This window comes from Populus euphratica, unplaced genomic scaffold (assembly GCF_000495115.2).
Source record: "Populus euphratica unplaced genomic scaffold, PopEup_1.0 scaffold42.1, whole genome shotgun sequence".
Classification (NCBI taxonomy): Eukaryota; Viridiplantae; Streptophyta; class Magnoliopsida; order Malpighiales; family Salicaceae; genus Populus; species Populus euphratica.
The window spans coordinates 564,182-581,651 of record NW_011499903.1 but is presented as its reverse complement, the minus strand read 5'-3'; the positions used below and the strand labels follow the sequence as shown (position 1 = coordinate 581,651).

At 34.3% G+C, this 17,470-nt stretch overlaps 2 protein-coding genes across 5 annotated transcripts; one reads left to right on the top strand and one right to left on the bottom strand.

Annotated features, from left to right (window-relative positions):
• The first annotated feature begins 9,008 nt into the window (after window positions 1–9,008).
• On the top strand, window positions 9,009–11,557 carry LOC105133117 (probable protein phosphatase 2C 24). Of its 4 annotated transcripts, none has more exons than XR_843728.1 (6): window positions 9,009–9,603; window positions 9,694–9,851; window positions 9,967–10,278; window positions 10,377–10,482; window positions 10,570–11,232; window positions 11,379–11,557. XR_843728.1 is itself a non-coding variant. In XM_011036952.1 (4 exons), exons 1-4 carry the CDS (start codon window positions 9,306–9,308, stop codon window positions 10,929–10,931), a joined length of 1,326 nt encoding a protein of 441 aa, XP_011035254.1. In that variant the 5' UTR covers window positions 9,009–9,305; the 3' UTR covers window positions 10,932–11,239. The 4 variants fall into 4 exon arrangements, 1 of the variants encoding a protein (XP_011035254.1); XR_843727.1 differs by having other exon boundaries at window positions 9,676–9,851; XR_843726.1 differs by having other exon boundaries at window positions 9,009–9,851.
• A 1,369-nt stretch (window positions 11,558–12,926) lies between these two features.
• LOC105133116 (methylsterol monooxygenase 2-2) lies at window positions 12,927–16,901 on the bottom strand. The gene is made up of 7 exons (XM_011036951.1): window positions 16,664–16,901; window positions 15,938–16,075; window positions 15,580–15,725; window positions 15,281–15,400; window positions 14,957–15,169; window positions 14,788–14,868; window positions 12,927–13,450 (listed from the first exon to the last, which is right to left on the bottom strand). Exons 1-7 carry the CDS (start codon window positions 16,691–16,693, stop codon window positions 13,369–13,371), a joined length of 810 nt encoding a protein of 269 aa, XP_011035253.1. The 5' UTR covers window positions 16,694–16,901; the 3' UTR covers window positions 12,927–13,368.
• Window positions 16,902–17,470: the final 569 nt, after the last annotated feature.

Below are 17,470 nucleotides of genomic sequence, written 5' to 3'. Positions count from 1 at the left end.
ATGTGCTTAGTTTACTTATGAAAAATCGAGTTGTAAGCAATCTGCATAGAATTCTGGTTGTCACAATACATAGGAGTAGGATGAGAAAAGAAAACTTTCATATCAACAAGTAACCAATGTAACCAAACACTCTCTTTGGTAGTAGATGTCATGACACGATATTCTGTTTTGGTAGATGATTGAGAAATAATAGATTATTAATTGCTCTTCTAGAAATAAAAGAATCACCTAAAAGACTTGTGATCTGTGAGATCACTACTATAATCAACATCAGAGTATGCACGCAACTCCAAAGAAAAGATGGATGAAAGTAAAAGACTCTGCAAAACTATACCTTTAAGATATCACAAAATACGAAGAAGAGTTACTCAATGAACAGTAGTAGGATAAACAACAAACTGACTAACAACATGAATAGCATATGCAATATCTGGATAAGTAATGGTGAGATATACCAAGTCCCCAACAATAATATGATATAAAGTAAGATCTATCAAAGGTAAACCATCAGAAGAGGAGTGCCTTGCGTTAACCTCAATAGGAGTATCTACAGTCTTATTATCAGTTAGTATAGCCCGCTTAAGAATATCTACAACATATTTTGACTAAGAAAGAATGTAACCGCTAGGTGAGTATGTGATTAGTACTTAAAAGTGCATTTTTATCAAGGTTTTATATCATCATTTTACACTTGAAGTATCAATAACTCCTTAACTAAAGCATGTTTTATAATAACGTATCTAATAATATAAGATACCTTTAATTTATGGTAAATATTCATTTTAAATGCAGGCCTATCACATAAATGAAAGGATTGATTGATGAATTTAAGAACTGAAATTGAAAGGACAAAGAGATGGCCAAATTTAGAAAAGAGATATTGATGCAATCCAAATTGGAACACTATTCGGTAATTAGATCATATCTGGAGTTGTAAATCTCAGATTTAAGTCTACTTTATATGGATGGAAAGGTAAGACATAGGCCTACAACTTTCATGTGGAGCTCAAGATCTAAAAAGGTTATTTTCAAGTCCAAATTGTAGCCACAACAAAGAAGTCTGAATCTGTCTTCCAACCCGAGCATTGTTTAGTGTTTGGCCCATATCTAGAGTTCTAGAAGTCCAAATGAGCTGACTTTTTTACACAAGAAAGCTGAGACAATTTCCTACAACGTTCATGTTTTCAAGTGGCTGTAATTTTAACGTTATCAATGATGTTTTGGGCAGACAAGAGAAGATAAGGATTGTCACCAAGTCAAGAGTTGGTCACCCACTCATCTATTAGTCATCAAATCAATAGTTCCTAATTTTGGCCTATAAAAGGAGGCATTTGCCATGCATTTAGGCATCTTGGTTTCCAAATCAAGATCCTGCTCTTTATTTCTCTCTTTGTATTTTTTGTAATGTTTATGCTTTGTTTTCATTAATATTAAGTTTATGCCTTTCATTTCCTTTCATTTACTTAACTTTTATCTTATTTTGTTTATTTATTTTCTTTCTTTTATTATGTTTAGCTAAGTTTATTATGTCAAGGTAAAAAGGTTACACTAATGGTGTAAGAATAAGTATAATGTAAACTTAATATGGACTTTAATGTTTGATACTAACATGTTTTGTATTTATTATCTTGTTCACTTTTTAATACTTTACTTGTTAAATAACTAATCTTGATTTATTTTGTATAACACTTAGTAAAACAAATGCTTGGCAATTTCATAGTTCATACTGTATGGTATAATTGACACCTGAGCTATAAAAGAAACTTGATTTATTGGAAATTATGGTGTGCTTGAAATGGTGGTTGTGAAGTTTGTGCATTGTTGTTCTCACTCTTCTAACTAAAATTTGGGTGATTTCTCCAACCAGGGTTGTATGTTTGGGAGTATGGGTTGTGGTTGGCCCTTTGAAAACTGTTTAAAGCATGGGCTTGTTCATGGAGACATTCTTTAAAAGAAGGCAAGGTTGGACAATCGTTGGTTGAGTGTTCATTTGTTTCACAGATTTGACACACAATGTTTTCAACAGATTTTAATTGACCACTCTTTTTCAATTCTAGTGCCTCAACTTTTCTAGCTAAAGATGCAAATTTGGCTTGAAGGTCATGATCTTCCCTAAGGTTGTACATACCTCCACTAGATGTATGAGGTTGAGTTTTACTCGGTGCCTCATATGTACCCGCAGTGTCCCAATTTTGAGCATTTTCAGCTAACAAGTCTAAGTACTCCATTGCTTCATCAGGGTCTTTATCTTCAAAAGTTCCATTGCACATCAATTCAACCATTTGCCTATCTTTAGGTGTTAACCCTTCATAGAAATGTGAAACCAATCTCCATGTTTCAAAACCATGATGAGGGCAAGTACTAAGCAAGTCTCGATACCTATCCCAACATTTATAAAATGTTTCTCCTGGTTTTTGAGTGAAAGTGGTGATTTGTCTCTTGAAAGAGTTTGTTCTATGAGATGGGAAAAACTTCTTTAAAAACTGTTGTTGCATTTCATCCCAAGCACGAATGGATCCTGGTCTTAAATTTTGTAGCCATGTTTTAGCTTTATCTTTTAATGAAAAAGGAAAAAGCTTTAATCTGATGGTGTTCATGCTACAATTTAAATTATTATATGTGTTGCAGACCTCCTCAAATTCCCTTAAATGCAAGTATGGATTTTCCAATTCTAAGCCATGAAAAGAAGGTAAAAGTTGAATAATGCTTGGTTTAAAATTAAAATGAGATGCACCAGGAGGAAAAACTATGCATGATGGTGCACTTGTTCTTGTGGGATTCATGTGATCTCTAAGTGTTCTAGCACGGTTATTCTCATTATTCTCATTATGAAGTGATTGATTATCTTCTTCGGCCATATTTTCTGAAAATGATGAGGATACCTTACAAAGTCTACCACTTGATGTACGTGACCACACTCTCATGCACGTGTAAGAATAAAATAAAAAAGAAGAAGAAAGCAAAAGAAAGAGGAAGAAAATAAAATAAAAAGAAATAAAAGAAAAGAAACAAAGTTATACACAAGAAAAGTGAAAAGAGAAAATAAAATAAATATTATAATTTATACAAAACTTACCTCCCCGGCAACGGCGCCAAAAACTTGACACGACTGAAAGATTGATGTCTTCTCCCAAGTGTAGGAGTGTCGAAGTAACAAATAACCCGGCAAGACCGGGGTCGAACCACAGGGAGGTTAATTTTACAAATTATAAACGATAATAGTACAACAACAACAATAATAATAGTAATAACAATAATAACAACAATGACAATAACAATAATAATAATAATAATAATAATAATAATAATAATAGTAGTAATAATAATAATAATAATAATAAAGAAAGAGAAGAAGAAGAAGATGATGAGAACTTGGAGATGGAAAATTAATGTAAGGATTAAACAATAATAATAACAAATGTCAAGGTTAGAGGTTCCACTAATGGTATATCAAACAAGTATAGTATAAACTCTTATTATTGATTTGGAAACCACACACAAAGGAGGTTCCAATCAGATTATATATTGTTAACATGATTACATTAGTCATCTTATTCAATTAATGCTAATACTTGTAAATCTCGTCAAGTATTCATGATTATAACTTATGTTAACAACAAATCAAGTTCCTTTCATAGCTCAGGTGTCGGTTATACCATACATTATGGGCTATGAAAATGCCAAGCATTTGTTGTACCAAGTGTTATACAACATAAATCAAGATAAGTCATTTAACAAGCAAAGTATTAAAGAGTGAACAAGATAACAAATATAAAACATGTTAGTATCAAACATTAAAGTCCATATTAAGTTTACATTATACTTATTCTTACACCATTAGTGTAACCTTTTCACCTTGACATAACTAACTTAGCTAGACATAATGAAAGAAAGCAAAATAGATAAACAAAATAAGAACATAAAAGTTAACTAAGTAAAGGAAAGGAAATGAAAGGGATAAACTTAATATTAATGAAAGCAAAGCATAAAAAATACAAAGAGAGAAAGGAAGAACATGATCTTGATCTGGAAACCAAGATGCCTAAATGCATGGCAAATGCCTCCTTTTATAGGCCAAAATTGGGAACCATTGATTTGATGACTAATTGATAAGTGGGTGGCCAACTTTTGACTTGGTGACAATCCTTATCTTCTCTTGTCTGCCCAAAACGTCATTGATAACGTCAAAATTGGAGCCAGTTGTAAACATGAAAGTTGTAGACAATTATCTCAGCTTTCTTGTGTAAACAATTCAGCTCATTTGGACTTCTAGAACTTCAGATATGGCCAAAATACCGAACAGTGCTCGGGGTGGAAGACAGATTCGGGCTTCTTTGTTGTTGCTACAATTTGGACTTGATAATGGCCTTTTTAGATCTTGGGCTACATATGAAAGTTGTAGGCCTATATCTTACCTTTCCATCCATATAAATTGGACCTAAATCTGAGATCTGTAGCTCCAGATATAACCCAATTACCGAACAGTGTTCAGGTTTGGATTGCACCGACATCTCTTCTCTAAGTTTGACCATCTCTTTATCCATGCAATTTAAGTTCTTCAAGTCATCAATCAATCCTTTCATTTATGTGATAGACCTGCATTAAAAATAGACATTTACCACAAATTATAGGTATCTTATATTATTAGATACATTATTATAAAACATATTTTAGTTAAGGAGTTATTGATACTTCAAGTGCAAAATGATGATATAAAACCATGATAAAAATGCACTTTTAAGTACTAATCAATACCCTATAAGGTCTATCACTTAAAGTACGTGACCAAACTCCCATGTATGTGTAGAAAGATAATAAAATAAAGAAAATAAAAAAATAGAGAAAGAAACAAAACAAAGGAAACAAAAGTTAGATAAAAAAAAAAGTGAAAAGAGAAAATAAAATAAATATTATAATTTATGCAAGAATTTACCTCATCGTCAACGGCACCAAAAACTTGACACGACCAAAAAATTGATGTTTTTTTCCAATTGCAGGAGTGTTAAAGTAATAAATAACTTGGCAAGACCAGAGTTAAACGATATAGAGGTTAACTATATAAATTATAAATAACAACAACAACAACAAGAGTTTGAGATGTAAGATTAATGTGAGAATTAAACAATGATAAAAATAAATGTCAATGTTACAGAATCCACTAATGATATTTCAAACAAATATAGTATAAACTCTTTTTATTATTCAACTAGAAACAACACACAAAGAAGGTTCCAATCAGATCATTTGTCTTAATATAACCATATTAATTATCTTATTTAAGTAACACCAAACTTTTAAATATTGTTAAGAATTCATGTTGCTAACTTATGTTAACAACAAATCAAGTTCCTTTCATAGTACAAATATAGGTTATACCATACAGTTGGGTTATGAAAGTGTCAAGCATTTGATGTACCAAATTTTATATAACACAAATCTAGATTAACCATTTAACAAGCAAGGTAGTGAGAATTAATAAGATAAAAATGATAAGATATGTTAATAGCAAGTTGTTTAGAATATAAATATTGAAGTCCACATTAAGTTTATATTATACTTATTCTTACACCATTGGTATAACATTTTCACCTTAATATAATAAACTTAACTAAACATAATGAAGAAGAAAAACATAAATAAACAAGATAAGAATATAAATAAGATATAAGTTAACTAAGTAAAGGAAAAGAAATAAAAAAAAACATAAATAGGATATTAATGAAAATAAAACTTGAACATAATATAAAGAAAGTATGAACATGATTTTGATCTGAAAACCAAAATGTCTAGATGCATGGCAAATGCCTCCTTTTACAGGCTAAAATTTAAAACTATTGATTTGTTGACTAATTGTTGAGTAGGTGGTCACATCTTAACTTAATGATAATCTTTATCTTCTTGTCTGAATAAAATATCATTTCTAACATCAGAATTTGAACAGACTTTCCACATGAAAATTCTAGAAAATTATCTCAGCTTTCCAACAAAACAAATGAGGTCATTTAAACTTCAAGAACTTGAGATATGGGCTAAACACTAAATAGTATCTGGGTTGTAAGACAAATTCAAACTTCTTTTTTGATGCTAAGATTTGGACTTCCAAATGGCAAAATTGAGTTTTGGATAATCATGAATGTTTTAGGTCTATGTCTTAGCTTTCTAGCCATAAAAACCAAACTTAAATCCAAGATCTACAATTCTAGATATAACTCAATAACTGAATAATGTTCCAGTCTAGATTAAACCAACATCTCTTTTCTAAGTTTAGCTCTCTCTTTGTCTTCTTAATTTCAGTAGTTAAACTCATTAATTAATCATTTTATTTATGTGATAGGCCTGCATTTAATATGAATATTTACCATAAATTAAAAGTATCTTATAATATTGGACATGATATTATAAAATATGCTCTAGTTAAGGAGTTATTGATATTTTAAGTGCAAAATGATGACCTAAAACCTTGATAAAAATGCACTTTTAAGTACTAATAAGTAAATAACTTTGTAAAGAGAAATATGAAATGATATTTTAAAGAGATATACTCTGAAAATATGTATGAAAAAAAAGTTAAAAATGAAAAGATTGTGAACTTGAAGTTTGAAGGATTCATGAAATATTTATAGCCTATGAATCTTTTTCTTTTATGAAGAGAAGAGGTTGAACACAAATGACACATGCAACTTGCGAGTTGCAAGTTTCATAAGCAACCTTCTCAAAGTGTAAAATGGCCTCTAAGAAATTACAATAAGGAAAAAAGAGAAACAAAAAAATAGACTTTTGAGGCATACCGAAACTCCAATGAGGATAACACAGGTATCATAAAAAGATCTCAATAAGAGGAATCTAACAACATCAAGAAAAATCATCAATGGTGAGCATAGTAGGCCACACCAGCCACCGAAAGAATAATGAACATTTCTATTTTTAGGTGGCTCATGCGGCACACTTTGTCACCATCAATGACCTTTCTTTATGTATTTGAATTTATCTTATTAAGATCTTTCTGATAGTATCGGTGATCTTCTTATTGGAGTTTTAATGTGTCTCCACGATCTTTTTATTTTTTTCTTACTTTTTTTTCTCTCTTCACAAATTACAAGGAGGTTAGAGAAGAGAAAGAAAATTAAAAAAAAAAAGAGAAAACGAAATAAAACTAGGAGACATACCAATAACGACACCACTAGTACTATAAGAAAGATTTCGATAATAGAAAGTCATCAACACCAAGTAAGGTTACCAACGGTGACTAAGGTAGGCACATAAACTACCTTAAGTTTAGTGAATCCCTACATTTAGATAATTTATGTGACTCATTCTGTTTATTATTAGTTTCTTAGTGTCATTGGATTAACCTCATTAATATCTTTTTTATGATACCAGTATTATCTTCATTAGAATTTCAGTATATCTTTAATATTTTTTTTCTCTCTCTGTCCTCTCTTATTTATTGTAAATTTTGCCAAGTCATTTTACAATTTGATAGAGCTACTATTAACACTAGCAACTCATAAGTCACATATATTATTCAAGACTTGTTAAATATGTTATTTTTCTAAATATTATTATGTTAAATTCCAAAAAAAAAACTTCATTACCTGTATATAAAGACTTAACTCCTCTTTAACAAAAAATATATTACCTTTAAATCTCTATTTTTTCACCACAATGTTAATTTAAAAGAGTTTTAGCTATGCGATAGTTTCAATATTAATTTAATTTTTAATATTTTTTAATGATTTTAATATGTCAATATTAAAAAATTAAAAAAAAATTAAAACTATATTTTTCAAACAAAATATACTTTTAAAATACATTTCACACTATAATATCAAATACACGTATTAAAAGTTCTTCACACTTGTAAAGTCTATTTTCTTCCACGACATTGCTGACTTAAATTTTTTTAAGTGCAGCAATGCATTTAACATTTTAATCTATTTATTAGCTTTGGAAATATTTTCATGTACGGAGTTAATTTTTCATTTAATCTGATCAGTACTTTTCCTCGTAAAGCAAACAAAAGGTACAAAGTAAATAGATGAAAAATTACATCTTTCATAACCACATTTAGAGTGTCTTTGGTGCTGCAATGATAATTTTTAAAAAATATATATTTTTATAAATTTATTAAAATAATATATATACATATATATATATATTATTTTTAAAAAATTATTAATAAAATCAAGGAATCAAAACAATGTGAAAAAAATTAATTTAAAGAAAAAAATTAAAAAATAAAATAAAATACAAAAACCCAACAGACGATTAACCAAAATCATGCTTTAGAATCATTCAATCAACAAGACTGATGGGTTATGGTTGAGATATTGGGTTTTCTCCAAAGAAATAGCAACGGAACTTGATGGAAAAAATCTCCTGCTGGACGAGCGTGATGGGTGAGCATCTTCGACCACCTTCACTGTACACTTTGAAGAGAATGGGGTCCTTGATGGATTTCAATCTTGACACGTGTCCAAGATCATAGACTTTGATGTCCAGATATTCCATCAAGTACCGACGACCGGGACATGTGGGTCCAAGACGTCTACGTCAACAGCTGTTAACGTAACCCATTTTGATTGGGCCAGAAGAGCAGGAAGGAATAAAGTCGGGATTTTAAAGGCACTGGCTTCAATCTCGTATTCTACGATGTAGACACGTGTTTCCAACCTCTCATCCAAATTTTTCAACATTTGAGAGTTTAAAGTTGAAAATACCGAAAAGGTCATTTCCAAGGACCCCATGCGTGTCAGGAAAGCTAGTACCTACTACGGTCGTGTTCAGACATCATTGGGCCACATAGCTATACTTTTTTTATCGTTGACGAGGAGGTTAGATCAAACGGTGGATATGAGTTTGATGTGATGTTTTGTATTGCAGTTTAATTGTATTTTTAAGATTTTTTTTAATTTTTATATTATTTTCATGTAAAAATATAAAAATAATTTTATAAAATATAAAAATATATTTTTCTTTTAAAAAAATCTGGCGCATTTCCAATCAGTCCACATCTAAGCCACGCCACAAATACTTGCCGCTTTGCCCGTGACGGTGATGGGCAGGCTACCCGTGGCAACCATGCTCAGAGCTGCCCAAGACATGCCTTTGTGCTTTTAAAGCTCTCGCTCAAGCGCGCGAACGCTCTCATCTATCTCTGCAGTATTTCTCTTTCCCAATTTCAATCCCGTAACGCCACATAAAAAAAAACAGATAGAAAACTAATTAACGAAGAGGAGGTATGGAATGAAGTTAAATTAGTGCTGAAGATTTTGTGGTAGGAGTGATAATTTAGTGTTATATCAATGGCCGAGATTTACCGTGGAGTAGTGAGTGAGAATGAGGCATCGTCAACGTCATGTGAGCCAAGTTCAAGAATAGCTAGACGGAGAAGAATGGAGATTAGACGGCTCAGATTCGTGGCAGGAGTGGCCTCAACGGAGACTGAAGCTGATGACATGGGCACCCATAAAAAGCACAAACTGCAAGTTTACAGTAGTACTCGTAATGGTAGTAATATTAGCCCGTGTTCTCGTGACTGTCAGAACGCGGTGGAGAACTGTGGTGCTGAACACCCAGATGAAAATAAACCGTTTGAGAAAGGGAAATCATCAGAGAACATAATTGCGAGGCAATACTCTTTGAATCTAACTTCGAGTCCATCAATTTTATCAACATCTTTAATCGATCCAGATCAGTTGTTTCCAAAATTCGGGGTGACTTCGGTTTGTGGAAGGAGAAGAGACATGGAAGATGCGGTAGCGATTCACCCTTCATTCTGTCGGAAAGACCAGGAAACCACAACTGAGTTGCACTTATTTGGTGTCTACGATGGCCACGGTTGTTCTCATGTACGGTTTCCAAAAATCAAACAGCTACTAGATTTTGTTTAATTTGGTTTTCTTTTTTTGGGACAATCAAATGAAATGTGAACTCATTTTAGTTTCTGTCTCTGTGTCTGTGTAGGTGGCAGTAAAGTGTAAGGAGAGATTGCATGAGCTGGTGAAAGAGGAGTTGGGGGGGATCAAGGAGGGGTGGAAAAGCGCAATGGAAAGAAGCTTTCGGCGGATGGACAAGGAAGTAATAGCGTGGAATCAAGGGGTGGAGGTTCGTGCGAATTGCAAGTGTGAGATGCAAACTCCAGAATGTGATGCTGTTGGGTCTGCCGCTGTTGTTGCAGTTGTATCTCCTGACAAAATCGTTGTCGCTAATTGTGGGGATTCAAGAGCTGTCTTGTGTCGTAATGGGAAACCACTGCCTTTGTATTCCGATCACAAGGTTTGCGATTAATATCCACATCAATCACATTTCGCGTTATTTCTGGTAACTTTCCAGCTTAAAAACTCACCCGATCTCCTCTTTATTCGTGACAACAGCCTGACCGTCCAGACGAGCTTAACCGGATCGAAAACGCTGGCGGCCGCGTCATCTATTGGGACGGCCCAAGGGTTCTTGGAGTTCTGGCCATGTCAAGAGCCATAGGTAAATATAATAGCAAGACCCGATTGCTCAGTTAAAAGCTGAAACCATGAACTGAACTGACACTACCATTTTCTGATCGAACCACAGGTGATAACTATCTAAAGCCATACGTTAGTTGCGAGCCAGAGGTAACAATAATGGATCGAACGGCAGAGGATGATTGCTTGATAATAGCAAGCGATGGTCTTTGGGACGTGGTCTCCAACGAGACAGCATGTGCGGTGGCGCGTGCCTGTTTGAGAGTGAAAGAGCACGCGCCGACTCCATGTTCTCCTAGACTGGTGGAGAACAATGAGGCTGTGGGGATCCCCGCCGGCAGCGGCGGAAGTGGGGAAATGTCGGACAAAGCGTGCTCTGAGGCATCAATGTTACTGACGAAGATGGCGCTGGCCAGGCATAGTACCGACAATGTGAGCGTTGTCGTGGTGAATTTAAGGAAAGACACGTAGCAAAGCAACCTATTACACGAATCTTATCATCTCCTCCTCCGATTCTCCCCTCTTTTTTTCAGAGGGCTGGGTGACAAGGTCCCGATAAGGTGCTTCGCTATGTGAGGAGGAAAATGGGAGTAGAAACACAGCAACTGATTAAAAAAAAAAAAATCAGGACACCAGGCTGTATTTTTTTTTTTTTTTCCCGTTCTAGATGAAATCTTTTGCCATGAGGTTCCAGATGTTGTCCTCAATATTTATGTGGTTGTACGGATATCATCCCTTTCCTTTCTCCGGTGCATTTGGAATGAATTTCTCGTTGCATCGTCATCTTTTTTTTTTAATAAACTCACATTATGGGGTCAGTTTAAAGTATTTTGATTATGTTATGAAATTTAAAATTTAAATTGATAATATTTAAAAGACAAACTCAAAAATCTAACTATTTGAATTATCTCTTAGAAGTAGCATTATTCTTTCTTGGGGCCAAAGCAGCTGCCGGTGGCCTTGAACTGCTCAAAATAAACCTTCAACTCGGGGAAAGGAAATGGACATACCCTCTGGAGAGGATGGATGGTACACAGGAGATTTACCCATTAGTGAGCAGTGCTAGAGATAAAATTTAGTGGACTTTTTTCTGTTCCCATTATTGTTTCTTTACTTGCCCCTGGATGTTTTGGCTTAATTTACGTTTACACTAATCTAAAAAGATTCATGCTAATCGAGCACTGGACTCATTTTAGATCCAAACCTGATTTTTTTGTCTATTTTTTTTAATTTCTTTTATTTTTCCAAGTTCTTTTATTTTATTAAAAAAACTAAAATTAGATTTAAATAAATATTAGACAAGCATAGTTTTACCCTCAATGATCATAAATCTTAGGTATATTAGAGATTACTCTCAATGGTCGTAAATCTTATTAGGTATATTAAATCTTATCAGTTATATTAGAGATTACAGTAATGATTGTGATTTAAAATTTTTTTATTTTAAAATATATTAAAATAATAATTTTTTTATTTTTTAATATTAACTTATCAAAGCAATCTAAAAATATATATATATAAAAATAAAACTTAAAGAAAAATAGCTTACACTGCATTTCAAAACTCTAATACTCAATTCTAAAACCTTAACCAGATGGCTTGAAGACATACGAGAAAGAGTGGAACGAGGGAGAAAAACTCTTCTCATGGAGGCAACCTGATGGAAGGAGTCCATTCATATGCTAATGGGAAGAAAAGTAAGGAGGGAAATTGACAGATAGCAGGAAGAAGTGGCGTCCAAAGAAAGATGTAAAAGCCATGGGATAACTCAATGATTCTATGAAGAAAGGGAGCATAATTCTCATAAAAAAAATCTTGAAATGGGACCAAGAAGGATATGGAAGTCAAGAATACTTTAGTGGTCTTCGAAACCCAAAAGAAAAGAATGAGAGCATCCAATATCTTAAGCTCTAGGGCCCAAGTCATGGTACAGACATACAAGAATGCCCGTTGGGTGCAGGTGCAGATTGGAAAAAAGTTAACTCTTTTAGACAGCAGAAGGGTACCATCACTAAAAGTCTCCACAAAAATGAAAACAGGGAAAAGAACACAGCTATCTCGGAAAAATGATAGATACCTTGCGCCGCGATACATTCCATCTCTGTACTTCACATCCACGGGAACCATCTCAAAAGGCAATAAATTGTTAGGTTTAGCAGATGGGGAGGAGTTTTCCTGGAAATCATGGAGTGCCTATATATTCATGCAAACATCGCTTTCTGCTAAAGCGTAGCCAAAAGCCAACCACTAGAATAACAGCCCAGGCTGAGTAGTGCTGCTGCACTTAAATTAGGTTAAGCCAGAAAGGCTTGTATAATTTGGAAGAATCATACTTACTATCAGAGGTTTTTGAGAATATATCGATGCAGATCCATAAGTAAGATCCTACCAAGCCATGATGCCCAGTATACTTCGACCAGTCAACCAGCCTCCACTGCATTTATCCGCAGATAATGTGGACAGCAATAAACAAATAAAGGAATCGTGCATTGGCTCTCTCCAAAAAGTACATTTAAGTTGAAAGTGGACTTTCTTAATGTCAACTAAATTGACAGGCTTTGATTCAAGAGTCAAATCATGGCGACGCACAGGGGTGAAAAATGCATTTAGAAAATAGCCTACAGGGTATTGGGATCCAGAGAGGAAGAAGGATGCTTCTTAATAATTTGAAACAAAAAGGTTTAAATCGGGACAGCAACTCCATTTATGCAGGGAACAGATGAGCACAAAATGTCTAGAAAAAGCTTTCCACTGATTCAAAGTGTACTAACATGCTGCAACATGAGCAGCGACTTAACACAGAAGGTGGTTTGCACAAGAGAAATGCAGGGACACAACTTGTCAAAGATGCCCGCATATCAGGAACCCATATCTGATGTCAAGATAAAATAAAAGAATCTTCTCTACATTAGGTTTGCTTGCCGCCATTTTCCACTCCAGCATTCTTCAATGCTTGCAGCTTTCTGTAACCTTTATCGGTACCAAATACCCTGACAGTATAAAAGAGAAAAGGCCATTACATCATGTTCAGTTAGAAAATATGCTATTGTTTCCCACACCATAGAGGGTATGAAATTGGACATTTGGCTATTGTAAACAAGCCACGAACCATAGCATCGAAAGACGGCACCAGTTATGATTCTCACTTACATCACAAACAATCATAACAAATGACCATCCTCAGAAAGCAAGTTGCTGTTACAGAGCCAACACTATATAGTTTATGAATGCCACACTCTGCAAAATTCTCTCATCATTGTAACTGGTGGAGAACAATTGATGCAGGTGCAACAAGCATGACCAAGAACAATACAAGGAACAAGATTCCATCGAAGTAACCCACAGCCAAAGAGAAGCGAATTTTAAGTTAAACATTCTTTGCTAAAAGAAGTCTATGGCATCATTAAAACATCAGTTGATAAAAAATACTACTGGATACCTTATAGTACACACTAATATACTTGCTGAAGTTAAATCCTAGCACAGTTTATCACAGCTGAGACAACCCCCCTGCCCTTTCTATAGACTGAACTTTCTCACATTTATAAAGCACAAAAAGTCATCTAAAGTAAACAAGTTAAAATCAGTATAGTCAAAAACCCTACAGATACGGACCTAAAAGCCGTAACTTGAAAAGACTGGGTATTGCATGCAACCACTCCTGCAATTATGCAAACAAAAAAAGGGCACCACAACCCTATAAATTGGGACTTGTTTTGACACATGACTAGCGAGAAACCCCTGCTTCTGCAAGTCTTTGCATTACATTGCCCTGATATCCACATCAAGATAAAGGACAAGATTATGACCATAATTGCAAAAGGTACTCACAATGCCACGCTTAATGGTGCAAAAGCTGGAGAAAAACCTGTGCATCAACAAAGAGGTTTTGAAGGGCACATGAATGACTGGTTTGCTTATATCTTAGCAAAGATCACCTCAATGGATTTCAAATGGTATTTGCTAGTTCACAATGGGTTAGACTGAAATAATTTCAATTAACAACGATTCATGTGAAGTAGAGTAAGTCTCTGTAATGGAGAGCACCTTTTACAAGCTTATGACAACCTGGGATAGCTGGGATTGGTAAGATAATGTAAAAGCAAAGCAACCATAGAAACCCAGCTATGCAGATTCAGGGTGCTAACCAAATCCAGCCAGGAGATTGTTTGCAGAGTGAATACCCAGAAAAGGAGCAGAGTAGGCCTTTTAGCCTTTTAAGTGAACTTCAATGAGTCAACCACAAATGACTCAAGTAAAATGTTAGCATAGCTTACATTTTAAGGACATAACAGAAATAATAATGTTTTGCGAAGGTCAAACTCACCAGTCCATGTAAGTGAAAGTAGATGAGTAGTTTCCAGATTTAGTATACAGCAAGCGGTGATGGTAGTCATGAAAATCAGCACTAGAAAATTTTTTAAACAAATGTCAGAACCAATGATATAAATGTGGTGTAAATGATCATAAACCATACAGGTGTATTAAACACTCACCCTCCATACAAAGGTAAAAAATTGGAGAGGCTCCAGGGGAAATGATAACCACAATGTGCTTCAACTGTCTCCAGGACCCTTAGCACCATCCATAACCACAAAGTTACCAGATGGGGGCCTGTGATGGCAGGACCGACAATAGTAGCAAAACCAAGGAACAGTATCTCAGCAGGGTGAGCATATTCAGAAGTTAATCCAAATGGTGTAGCATATCTGCACATATAACAAGCACGTTAAAAACCATAAGTGCAACATAAAAGCACCTTGTAGATCTAGATGGTAAAAACTTTATGCCAGAGAGAACATTTAAGTCTCTCTACATACTCATGATGGATACTGTGCACATGCTTGTACAGCCATTTTGTATGTAAGAACCGGTGTCCCCAATAGAATATAAAATCTTCCAGGATGAAGTAGAATGTTATCTGCATTAGAATTACTTTCCTGCAGGAAAAAGAAAAAACATTATCTTTTAACTATGCTCCAGAAGTAATGGGAAATAGTATGCAGAGGAACCAGTGACATGTACTATATTCCAAAAATAAATAAAAGGATAGCTATATATCTCTTCGCAACTTTGTCTGGCTAAGAAAAGCTTTAGGATATAAAGAACCTGAAAATACCAGGACGGGAATGGAAGACTACTTTGCATGCCCATGTGTCTGAAGACAGGATAGGACGCTAGCATAACTGGTAGATTAACACCAAAATGATACAAGAGTAAGCGAACAATACATTTCTCCTGAGCTGCAGGGGTGTTGCTTTTCATCTGCATAGGACCAGCAACTAGTAGTCAGTAACGACATTAAAGGACACAAGCAAATGTTGTGAAAGAAGTCTCGCGATGTCACTAATTCACCCAAACAGAATGAGAAACTAAAGGCATTGCAATGGCAATGCAATTGGAATCAATCATGCAGATCCCTTTAATCAAATTCAGGTAAAAGAAATGCAATAAGAGCAAAGCAGAGAAACGGCAACCTGAATTTTGTACTTTTTCAGCCATCCAGCCCTTTCGAGATATATGAATGGAAGTCCAGACAAGAAGAAGACGCTTTCATGAAGAAAGAAACTTCCAAGACATGCCAACTGAAAATCACTGAAGTGCGTGATCAAATACTGCATCAAAAAGAAAACCATTTATCTTATAAGCTTACAGGAACACAGTATACGACCAAACAAACACACTTCCATCATCTCATTTTGAAGTTGAAGACTAATAGTTCGATAGGCACAGTTTGCAATTTACATGCTTGCACATGATACAAAAATCAGTCAAATGTTTCTTCCACTGACTAATATAACCGAAAAAACTAAAAACCCCACATGTAATTAATAACCAGACCTAGATAAACATTGGCAAGAAAAGCTTAGAGTGGTTAAAAATTGAATTAGAGAGATATCAATCTCACAATGGTCAGAAAGCAATGTAAAATCCATGACAAAAATGTTATTTTATTCTATTTCTCAAAAAAAAAAAACCGTCTCAATTGAGGCACGAAAAGATCTGGAAAAAAAAAATGCAGGTAGCTCCTCCACATTCACTTAGCTTGTGTGGTAAAGCTTCAAAAGCTATATGTATGTGTTAAAGTTCACATTGCTAGTAAACAGGAAACATACAGATCCAGAGAAATCAAATCTCCCGGTAAAAAAAAAGTGTTGGTGGCGGGCAAAAGGAGGGGAAGAAAAGAAAAGAAAGATAAGTACCAGCCAGCCAGATTCGATGATGGAAGCCATGAGAGTGAAGAAGCTCGTTTACTCCCTCGTTCCTTCGATTGTCACTACAAAACTTTGGAAAAGATATGAGGTGAAAGTGAGAGTGAAGGTTTATGAGGCCGCAGGGTTAATGAGACAGTACAGTACAGTCTGTCACCGGAGATAGAATAATCGCTGGCCCATATCTTTTCCTTACTTCCTCGTGCGCCCTCCTCTTTTTTGTGTTGGATTTCACGACAGACAGCTGAAATTAAATTAATTAATTAAACAGTCCATCTTTTTCTGGTAATGTATTTATATAAATAATTAAAAAAGATAATTTTTTATAATTTAAAATGATAATACGGTGATTATACTCGTTTCGCAATGAAGGGAAAGGGTCAGAGAGGTAAGTGAGGTGTTTGAATATTAATAAAAGGAAAGAAAAAAAAATGGTATTTTGAATTGAGTGAAGAGGTGCTGTCTTTCTATCCATGTGTCTTTCTATCCATGTAACTCCCCGGCCAATCAATTTTGTACTTTGACTTTTGTGTCAATGATTAATGTCAAAAATAATTAATATTCACGGGTCTTCCATCGTATATGTGATGATGTAGAGCAATGTTTTAATATAAATAAACTAGTTTATAGAATCGCGCGCTCTGGGGACCAAAACTTTGTAAATCTAAAAAAATATATTCATTAGAGAATTGTTTGATTTTATTATTAAACATGTAGTTTTATTTTTAATTAATGATTTTATGTTATTAAAATCTCTTTTTATTTATCTTAGTCAAATTTTTAATTGGAATTATCGGT